At 49.5% G+C, this 11,197-nt stretch overlaps 1 protein-coding gene across 1 annotated transcript; it reads right to left on the reverse strand.

Moving 5' to 3' along the window:
- Window positions 1-15: 15 nt before the first annotated feature.
- LOC136573290 (putative N-acetyltransferase 8B) lies at window positions 16-4,734 on the reverse strand. Its single transcript, XM_066574590.1, has 2 exons — window positions 4,650-4,734; window positions 16-1,265 (listed from the first exon to the last, which is right to left on the reverse strand). Exon 2 carries the CDS (start codon window positions 1,254-1,256, stop codon window positions 585-587), a length of 672 nt encoding a protein of 223 aa, XP_066430687.1. The 5' UTR covers window positions 1,257-1,265; window positions 4,650-4,734; the 3' UTR covers window positions 16-584.
- Window positions 4,735-11,197: the final 6,463 nt, after the last annotated feature.

An 11,197-nucleotide genomic window follows, 5' to 3' on the forward strand; every position in this document is an offset into this window, starting at 1 on the left:
CCATCCTGCTATTAGAAGACACCCATTCATGTGAATTGCCGCCCCGTAATACTACATTTCCCCAGCGGGTGTAGCTGGCTGCAGCTTCCTGGAGCTGATTGCCAGGGGTGCTGAGAGCAGCACTCGAGGTGACCAGCTGTTTGCCTCGCGCCCCCTACATTCTGGGAGGGGTTGTGCATCTTGGCACAATCCCTTTTTACTTTGACGATCCTGAGCACCCATTATTGTGCCCCAACATCTAGGCTAGCACTAGAATAGAGTGGTCTGTCACTCCAAATCAGCTCATTTGGGTGCTTTTTACTGTGTGTTTCCATATTTTGGGAGCGAAGCGTCCCTTCCTGCATAACTATCTTGAGCATTCTGGAAGTGTCAGAACCATAAAACTTTTCAGGGTCCATTGACCCCACGATTTAGGCTATTGGACGTCTTGGGTTCCATCTAAATCTGATAAAAACAGGAGTCAGTCAGCACCTCGGGACGGAATGATAGGGTTATAATAGTCACAAGGAGACCGATAAGTCCTCCATTTGACTGGGTTTCTATTCCTGTAGTGCAGCTGCCACATTAAAGCTACATCAGGAATATTATTCCTGTGTGGGGATATCGTATCGATAGTGAACATCTATAAAATCGATGTATCGCACAAAGCAATGGTCTGGGTAGCAGTAGTGCGTTCTCCTGAATCCCATCTTCTCATAGAGCTTCCATGAGCTGATCTGAATCATTGAGGTGTCTAGAACCACCGCCTTGTAGCCGCACCTCTGAGCAAAGTCAATGACCGTCCGGCATAAGGCTTGCGCTATTCCTTTTCCTCTGTGTCTTCTGGGAACTGATAATCTTTTGAGCTCCATTTGCTTCTCTTCTCCAGTCTTTAGTAACGGAGCGGCAGCCACTGTCCCTACGATCTCTCCAGCTGACTCTGCCACCCAGAAGCAGCGGTCTTCCCGATGTAGATAATAGTTCTCAATATCCAACATGTCATCCCTCAAGGTAAAGCTAACATAGCTGGTATATATGTATCTATTGAGGGACCAGACGAGACCTAAGATAATGGTCACTGCCAGTGCAGACGTAAAAAGACATCCAGTGATCAGGAGAGGGAGCCAGGTCACCACCAGGGAGGGGATCCAAACCTGAGGAAGGCCCAGCGTACGACGGAAGGAAGCAGCAGTGTGTTCATGGATGCCACGGGCAAAGATGTCTCTTACAATGTGGTAATCTGAGTCCTTGTAGAGACGGATGTAGAAACTGGACATGGCGAGTCCCTGTAGAAAAAGATAAAATGAGCTCTGCACTATACAGATGTAATAAACTATATAAGCCAGGAGGACAGGGAAAGGAAAAGGAGCAGAAGAAGAGAGATGAGAAGAGATACAAGATAGGGGGGAGAAAAGGAAGAATGAAAAGTACAGTAATACAGAGAAACGATGGAGAGGAAAAAGAAGAGAATGTAGAAGAGGAGAATAAATGGAAGTGGAGGAAAAGGAGCAGTGGAAGAAAAATAAAAACAGAACAAATGAAAGGAAGAAAGGGCAAGAAGAGAAAGAAGGAGGAAACAGGTGGAGAAAAATAAGAAAATGCACACAAAGGAGAAGAAATGTGAAAGTAGGAAGGAGAAGTGACTTTACAAGAAGAAGAAGAGGAAGAAATAGAAAATGAGAGAAGAGAGTGAGCAAAAACTGATAGCAAGAATGATAATGGGAAATGGAGGAGAGCAAAATAAAGAACAAGAGAGAAGAAATGGAAAAGGAAGGAAGAACTGGACTAAGAAGGGGGGGGGGGGGGCGAAAGGAAAAAAAGAGGAAAGAGAAGAAGAAGAAAATACACAAGAGGGGGGAGAAATGGGAAAGAAGGAAGAAGGAGCTAATTTAAATGATAAAGAAGAGGAAGAAATTGTAGATGAGGGTGAAGAGATTGAGAAAATAAAGAAGAGGAAAAATGAAAAAAGAGGAAAATGGAAGAGAAGAAGAAAATAAAGAACAAGAAAGGGAATTAATTGGAAGGGAAGAAGCAGCAGGGAAAGAACAAGAAGAAGAAGAAGCAAAAGAAAAATGAGATAATGGGCGAAGTGGAAAAGAACAAAGGAGAGAAAAACATGAAGAGGAAAAAGAAGAGAATTCCGGAGGAGAAGAAACAGAAGGAGCTGAGAGGAAGAAAAAGAAAATGAAGAGGAAGAAGAGGGGAAAAAAGGACAAAACAGCAAATCAATGGAAAAGGAGCAGCAGAAGAAAAAGAGGGAGAAGAGGAAGAAGTAGATTAAAAAAGGGGTTAAAGAATAAGAGGAAAGAGAAGATGATTGGGAAGAGAACGACAAGAAGAGGACATAGAAGAGGTAAAGGTAAATGAAGGGAAGACGAAGGTTAGAAATGCTTGGCTTCATCTGTAACATTTATAGTCTCATCTGTCACCGCTGGAGAGAAGGCGTACTGCAGGTGCAGGTGTAGTGATGAGACGTACAGATGGAACACAGCTACAGAAGGGGTACAAGTAGCTGAAGAACAACTGTCATACTGAAGATGAGGACTGTACATAGTGATGTTGTACTGCCTCCTCTGGAGAGAAGCGTGTACTGCAGGTCCAGGTGTGATGGGGATATAAATGTATTATTACATGACTATTATTGTCATTGCACAGACACTTCTTATAGTACAAGTTGTGCACAATGTCACCACATGGTTCCTGCAGCTTAGATGCATCATCAGGGCCCAGCATTACCTCTGGGGACACTTTCTTGTGACTGTGATGACTCTTGTGGCTCTTGTGACTAGCTCTGAGGTCTTCAGGTTTGGTAAAGGTCTGTGTCTCGATATGAACTTAACCTCTTATTTGTCCTCCATTCAGAAACTTCTACCAATGAGGTTAAATTAGAATACAGAGGGAGACGCTTATGTTGTACCTCACACAAGGGGTGGGCTCTGCACTCCTGACTCATGCCACCCTGCCGCTACTTCTGCATCCAAAGACAAGGGAGACCACTCGCCCATCCACATCCCTTATATGATCTTGAGCTTACTTTTGCTTCTGTGTTGGCCGCTATAAGTCAGGGGCTCTCAGCTATAAGTCCGGGGCTCCCAGCTATAAGTCCGGGGCTCTCAGCTATAAGTCCGGGGCTCTCAGCACTGAAAAGCAATGTTCTACTATAGGTGATCAACGTGTGACTCAGTGAACAAGACTAGGTCCCCATGGGGGGGGGGGGGATGTCAACTATGGTGAATATGACCCTTCCCATTAATCACTGTGGGGTTCACATGTACAAACGAGGTCCAAAGACTGTCTAAAGGAGGAAAGAAGAAGGCTGGAGAAACTTCTACTATGAGTGTGGTGCAAATGGTGGAGCAGAAATTCTTGGGATAGTCAGTAATGCGCTGCTAGTCGCAATATCGCTACTGTGTCCGACCGGGCGTAGTAAAACAGAAAGTGATGGCTATATGCACAACCCTTAGGAAAGAAGGCTCATTAAGGTGAGGGAATTAACCCAATTCTTCTAATTATTAATTGACAGTCAGCTCTTTTGATACTTTTTGGGGATACAGCCTAATGCAGTGGAAGGAAAAGAAGAGGCAGTTGCTGCAGTGGAGGAAGCATTCAGTGTCTATAACATGCAGTCAGCTTCCATCTGATGGTCTTCAGGCTGCTGACCCATCATCTTCTCCGACCCAAGAACCTGCCATTCTTCTTTCCTGAGTGCGGTAAGCAGCTCTGCTGGTCCATATACTGCACTCTTTCAGGCCATTTCTGATGAAGGGGCTGTGTCTGCAAAACATGTCAAATGTCCTGGAATCTGGTTAATACCCTCACCTGAATGAGCCTTCTGCTTTAAGGGTTGGCCCATTATTTCCTGTCACAAACTTTTTAGGCCTCATGTCCCCCGCGGTTTTAATTTGTGGAACCTACATGGGACACCCACATGGAAGATCCACAAATCAAGCCGCCCATAGGGATGCATGGGCATCCTCAAATCAATTTAAGCAGGCAGATTTGTTTTGTGGACCTTTTGGTGCAGAAAACAAATCGCAGCATGCTCCATTTTTCTGCGGATCTTGCAGGGACGGCTTCTTTTGAAGTCAATGGAAGGCGTCTGATCCACGGCACACCCACAACTGTACTGCACATGCCCAACAGCGAGCCATGAGGACCATGCGCAGTACAGCGATCCTGGAAGTGGAGGGATCCGTGTGGATGCTGGGGATCCCGCCGCCGGGGAAATACAGGTATATAGGGCTCACCGGCCATCTTTTTTCTCCTGCTGCTCCGTGTAGTCTGGCTTCTTCATGCGAACAGAAGCGCTGGAGGACATACAATAAATGGTTACACAACGAGGTCGGCATACACCGCAGTAGAGGGCAATCATGGAGGCACTGAATGGCCAAAGCCTAGTGTGATCATTGTACTGTAAGCACCCAAACCATCTCAGGCTACAAACCTGCTGGAGATCCTGCGGACGGCGTGTGGCTCCGTGGGTCTGATGGATCTATGAGTTAATGATATGAATGGACTCAGAAACCGAAACAATGGCCCCTCCCACCTAACTCAGCTAAGATACAAGACACTTCTTTAATGATTTACCATAAACTGCTCAAAGGTAAGAAAGTAATTACTCCATCTACAAGACACAGAATCTTCATAGGGAGGAGGGGGGCAGAGCTCACCTGCACATCACCTGCAGACCAGGTGTGCTGTAATGTAACCAGGATGGTGCTGATATCATACAGTGACCGCCTGACAAAGGAGCGCAGCTCTGGAATATAATATAGGGTGTAACTCAGGGTCAGTACAGGATAAGTAATGTATGTACACAGTGACTCCACCAGCAGAATAGTGAGTGCAGCTCTGGAGTATAATACAGGATGTAACTCCGGATCAGTACAGGATAAATAATGTATGTACACAGTGACTCCACCAGCAGAATAGTGAGTGCAGCTCAGGAGTAGGTTGTGTCTTGGAGAGCTCTGCAGGAACCAGGGTGTGGTCAGGAGTACCAGGTGAAGATCTTGCTGGGATCCCAGGATGAGTGCACTGTCTTGGGTCCGTGTTTGTGATGGAGTCTCGCACCTCCTCCCTCCGATCTTGGTCGGAGGGAGAGAGAGCAGGCAGTGATGGCGGCGGCATCAGCGACAGCAACATCTTCCCTACACGTGCCAGAGAAATCAGCAATATCAGCAGCGAAGAGGAGGCTTGGAGCTACAAGCAACACGGTGAGGAGAGCAGGTTCTGGTCGTGGCTGCAGTGATGCGGCCCGGGTTGGCAGCGCGGCCACGTTGGATGTCACAGGAGGCGAGGTTGTGACCCGCAGTCAGGCCCGCAGGATAAAATGTGAGCCACAGACAGCAACAAAACTGTCTAAATGGAGTGATAGACGGGAGGAGGAACCTGTAATAGACATGGCCTCCAGGTTGGCAAAGCAAATGCAGGATTACCAGACTGCAGGGAAGATGATCGTCCTGCAGAAGGGAAAACTGCAATCTGCTAGAATGATAAAAGAGCAGAAGTCATCCAAGGAGGACAAAGCAGTGGCCAGGAGAGCAATAAAAGACTGCAGAGACTGCATTAATATGTGGCAGGAAGTCAGAGAGAAGATCTTGGAAGAGAGCGGCCCCTTTAAGGAGAAACTGATTAATGATGATCGGTTTGCAAAAATGGTGGCAGAGCACAGTGGCCATGCGCAAACCGATACTTCAGGTGATGGTGAGAGCTCGGATGAAGAGGAGTATGAGGATGTGCAGTAGAGTATGGGGGAGCAGCCTGTGTGCTCTGGTGAGCAATCACTGACCCAGAGCAGCACCACAAGTGCCAGAAGTCTCCTGCCTGAGGAGGTAGAACTACCACCGACATCAGAGGAATCTGAGGTGGAGGGGAGAAGGAAAACAGTAGTGCTACAGGTACAGAAGACCCCACAGCTGGAAGCCTCTCCTTATATGGGGGGCTTCATGTTCGGCAATGATTTGCCAGAAAAGGACTCAGTAGTTCGTAAAAGGCAACAGAAGAAACCAGAGAAGGTGCAGGAGAAGCTGGTTTTTGTGTCGGTCTCTGAGAGCACTCGTCCAGGTGAAAAGTCGGATCAGGGCTCTGACCCCAAGAACCCCCCTAACTCAGGCTCTGAGGTGGGCCAGGAGTGGGGCATTGGGAAGAAAAGAGCAGAGCTGGTCAGACTCCCTGTCCCTGTGTTAGTTGGTAATGGGGACAGAGAAGTCAGGAAGAAGGGTGCAGAAAAGGCCAGTACAGCTGATGGTAACCAAGGTGATGGCAAGGAGAGTGGCAGCGGTGCCACAGGCATGGAGAGTGGCAGCGGTGCCACAAGCAATGTTGCAAGTAGGGCCTGTGATGCGGAGGGGGCTCCTGGCCAAGCAGGATATCGGGCTTCCAGTGATGCGGAGGCCAAAAAAAAAAAAAGGGAAAAACAAGAAAAAGAATAAAAACAAAACTGATGAGGTGCTACCATCTACCTCTGGAAAGGCCAAGATCCAAAGTCCAGATCCAGCTCAAGGAGTGAATGTGAGAGAGAATGCTGGTGATGGGGGAAAGGATGCTCGGGGTGCTGGTTGTGCTTCTGCTGTTGCTGTGTCTTTGGGCACCTCGGGTACATCTGGCAACAGTGATGCCACACAAGTGTGTGCTAGTTTGGATGGAGGTTCAAGGAATGGTAATGTAGTGAGGCAAGAGGGGTTACAGGTTCCAGTCGCCCCTCCGGCGGTGACAACACCTGGTAGGAGTTATGCTAGTGTCGCCGCTAGAGGAGGGGGGGAGGGTCCTTTTTGTCTCCAGGCTCTAGGGAGGGCATTTTGCAACAGCGTCTCCTGGGGGCTTTATGGAAGGGGGAGAGTACAATCACAGTTGGAGGAAGAGAGGTGGACTATCTCTCTGGAAAGAGAGACATGGCTTGGGTGCCTTCCGAGAGCAAAGGGGGGAAACCGTATGGTCCTTACCAACACCCGGGCAGGACGCAGGTCGTAGGAATGTGGTCCATCTTCGTTGGAGAGGCAATGATGCATGCCCCCCTGAGGGCGAGAGTAGTGGAGCATCTGCTGAAGATGGGCTTCAGGGCAGTTGACATCTTTGCCCTGATCCATCCTTATGGCATGTCTGAGTTTGACATCAGCTTCGTTCGCCCAGAGGGTCTAGAAATCTTCTGGGGGAATTATGAGCTGGGGGAAAACAAGCCCGGCTGGTGAGACTTTGCCATCCAGGTGGTGTCTCACCAGAACGAGATCAAGAAGGTGACCGTTTTGACCTGTAATGAGTCACTTTCTTGCTTTGAAATTATGACGTGGCTCAGTCGGTACAGAGAGGTGACAGAGATGCCCAAAAAGAACAGGGATGAGCATGTCATATGGTCCGGGGCCTGGACGTTCATGGTCAAGCTGAAGCGTTCTGGAAACTCAGTGGCTCACATACTATCTGCAGCCTTCCTTGGCAGGGATCCTATCCTGGCCTTTTACCAGGGGCGACCGAAGCTCTGCCACAGGTGCGGTGACCCCTCGCACTTGAGCGCCGCTTGTAAGACCTTGAAGTGCGCTCTGTGTGGGGGTGTTGGTCATCTAGCCGCCTCCTGTACAGAGATTAGGTGTAACCTGTGTGGTGATCTCGGTCACCCATTTAGCCGCTGTCCGCGCTCCTTTGCCAATGCGGTCTCAGCCCCTACGGATGGGGGTCATGATGTGGCCTCTGGGGGTGAGGGGACCAGCAGAGGTGGGGGAGCTCAGGAGCCAGGGAAGAACCGGCAAAAGACGCCTGCTGAGCAGAGGCGTCAGGAGAAGCGCAAACGGAGCAGGGAGCTGACAGGAGCACCCACAGCAGGTGGATCGATGGTGGCCCCTGTTCCAGAAGCAAATCTTGTGACTGAAGCTCTGAGGGACAGCGAGTTAGATGAGGAGGACAGGAGGATCCAGAGGGAGGAGACCCACTATGAAAGTGTGGATGAGGAAGGCAAGGGGTGGTTAGAGAAAAGGCATCAGCTAGGTGTCACGAGGAGGAAACGAAAAGGGGATTCAAGATCTTCTCCCACCCCGGGCCAAGTACTGGAAGGAAAAGCCTGCTCACCTCCAGTTGGACTCTCCAATAGGTTCCGAGCCCTTCAAGACATCTTTTCCTCCTCTTCTGAGGGGGAAGTGAAGGGCAAGGTTCCTAGGGCACAGAAAGGGTCAACAGAGGGTGCTGGGTCTCCTCCTCGTGGAGGCATAGTTCCTTCCGGGGAGGCGGCTACTCTAGAACCTGGAGGCAAGGACGATGGGGTCGGGGTATCCCTTTCTATGGACACATCTGGGTCCAAGAAAAGAAGCAAGGGGCTTTCCTCTGACCCCGAGGAAACGGGTGTGAGGAAGAAAGCCGTCTAATTTAATCACTCATGATGGCAGCACCTACTCCACTGATGCTGGCATCCATTAACGTTGCCAGCATTAAGTCAGATACGGCTAGATTTGCGGCCTTTGATTTTCACGGCCGCGTTGAAGCCAACATTTTATTTTTGCAGGAGACCAGGCTGTCTGATTTGTCAGTCTTACATAAGGCAAAAAGGGAGTGGAGGTCAGGCCCTTCCTACTGGTCTCTTGCAGTCGAGCCGTATAGCGGAGTGACGGTACTTTTTACCACAGCAGTTGAATGGTGACGAGTAATTGAATTAGAAATGGGAATTTGCCTGATCTTAGATGTCCTCATGAAGGGACAAGAATTAATGGTCCTCAGTCAAAAAAGGACAGGAAGAGTCTCTTTATGAGGATCAAGCCCTACCTTTTTACCAGCCGCCAAGTTGTCTTTGGAGGTGACTTTAATACAGTCATGAGGGCCGCGATAGGAGAGGTTCTGGAGACAGATGGTTGACTTTTGATAGCGTCGCACTTAATAGCGTAGCTAGCGAAGCTCGCCTGGTGGATGTCCACATCCGGCACACCCCAGGCCACGAGGGGTTCACCTTTCATAGAGGCAGCAGCAGGTCTACAATAGACAGGTATTATTTGAAGGAGGAAGCCATCTCTTCACCAGTGTCCGTTGTTGAGGTGGAGTTTTCCGACCACTGTCTAATATTGTTTTCTCTGAATGTTGCAGAGACCCCCCCAAATGGGCAGAGGTTTTTGGAGACTGAATTTGTCACTCCTGGAGAAAGCAGAGATAAGACAGTCCTTTGAGGATTTTCTGCAGAGCCAGGTACCATTACTGGATCTCTGTAGTAGTAAGTCAGAGTGGTGGGAGATGTTCAAGAGGAGGGCGGCGAGGTTCTTCCGAGAGCTCTCCAACCTCAGATGCCTGGACAAGTACCACCTGTACAATGGCCTGAGGAGGAAACTCGAACATCTCCTTTTGACTAAAGGTAGCCGTGAGGAAATCTCCAGAGTGAAATCTTTTCTCAGGAAGTGCCAGTACGATAGACACACATCCTTGGTTTTTGAGAGGGATTTCGGGAAGTACCGCTCGCCCGACCCTTACAGAAACTGTAGGATGTCAGTGAATAGTAAAGTGGTCATGGGACTGATCGATAGTACAGGATCCCTGAATCGATCCAGATCAGGGATTCTATTCTTGAGGTCGTCAGATCCTACTACTCGCAATTCTTAGGAAAGAGGGATCTAGATTCGGAAGTGATGTCGGCTTTCTTGGTTGAAACTCTCCCTAAGCCGGGGGTGGACACCTCTCTTGATGTTTTGACAGAAGAGATCAGAATAGAGGAAGTTAGACTGGCGATTGATGGGCTCCGGCTCAAAAAGTCGCCAGGACCGGATGGCCTAACATCCGAGTATTATAAGACCTTCAAGAACCTCTTGAGTCCCCTCTTGACGGAGGTATTAAATGAGTGTCTTTTCTTGGGCACTCTGCCTAGGTCAATGAGGAGGTCAGCTTTGATCCTTCTGTCAAAGGGTAAAGACTCGAGCCGTATTGAGAACTGGCATCCCATAGCGCTTCTTAATACGGACAGGAAGGTTCTGGCAAAAGTGCTGTTTAATCGGTTGGTCAAGTTTGCACCCCGGCTCCTCTCGGGGGCCCATCATTGCTCTGTTCCAGGTCATAGCACCTTTAGTGCTGTTCTCGGTGTCCGGGAGGCAGTAGAGCAGTGTAGGGCTGGTCACTGGGAGGGGTACTTGCTGTCCTTGGATCAGGCCAAAGCGTTTGATTGGGTTAATCACGAGTACCTCTGGTCAGTCCTTCTGAGATATGGCCTGCCAGTGGGGTTTTTTGATTGGCTGCGAACATTGTATGCAGGGGCTGATACTTTCCCGCTGGTAAATGGTTGGCTTGGCCGCCCTTATGAGGTGGGGTCTGGTGTCTGTCAGGGCTGTCCTCTATGTCCCCTGTTGTATGTGTTTGCGATAGACCCCTTCCTTAGGAGGGTGGATCATGGACCTATATCAGGGGTCAAGATGGACCGGACGGTGCCGGAGGCTACCCTGAGGGCAGTGGCATACGGCGATGATGTCACGCTCTTCATATCCTCAAGGGAGGAGGCGGAGTTTGTGGTGTCAGAGGTGGATGGCTACTCTGAGGTATCCGACTCCAGGGTCAACTGGGATAAGTGCGAGAGTCTCTGGTTAGGAAGGGGGGATCCTGTGTTTGATCTCCCGGACAACCTTCTGCTGCCCCGGACTTCAGCAAAAGTTCTTGGCATCAAATTTGGCCAGGGGGATTACCCCATGCAAAATTGGGTAGACAGGCTGGATGGTGCCACTCACAAGGTTAATCAGTGGAAGGGTTGGTCTTTGACCCTTCGGGAAAGAATTAGCCTGATCAAAACATGCCTGCTCCCTTTATTCATCTACCTTGGCAGCGCATGCATTTTGCCAGATCCTCTCTGGACCCGGGTCTACAACCTGTTTTTCCTAATCTTGTGGGGGAATAGGTTGAACCTGATCAGGAGAGATGTTACATACCGCAAGAGGAGACTAGGGGGGTCATCTATGGTGAACCCCGTGGTGTTTCTTGTAGACACCTTTTTTAAGATCAACGTAGGCAACCTCTGGCAGGAGAGGGCTCCTCCCTGGGTCTACTCCTGCCGGGGATGGTTTCGGCTCTTCTTCCAGGAATGGGAGACAGGAGGGCGAGTGAAGGACCTTCGCACGCAGCACCGATATCTCCCGGCTTACGCTACCTTGGTTCTGAAGGTGATACGCCGGTGGGGTCTGGGGATGTGGGAGATCAGGACTCTGACAACGAGGCTCCTCGATGAAAGAGTCTTGTTGACCCATTTCCAGAAGCCCCTGGCGCTCAAGGACTG

The sequence above is a fragment of the Eleutherodactylus coqui genome, chromosome 7, assembly GCF_035609145.1.
Source record: "Eleutherodactylus coqui strain aEleCoq1 chromosome 7, aEleCoq1.hap1, whole genome shotgun sequence".
NCBI lineage: Eukaryota > Metazoa > Chordata > Amphibia > Anura > Eleutherodactylidae > Eleutherodactylus > Eleutherodactylus coqui.

Bases quoted from the DNA above. Each gene is read 5' to 3' on its own strand.
- LOC136573290 (XM_066574590.1), bottom strand. From the start codon at position 1,256: ATGTCCAGTTTCTACATCCGTCTCTACAAGGACTCAGATTACCACATT.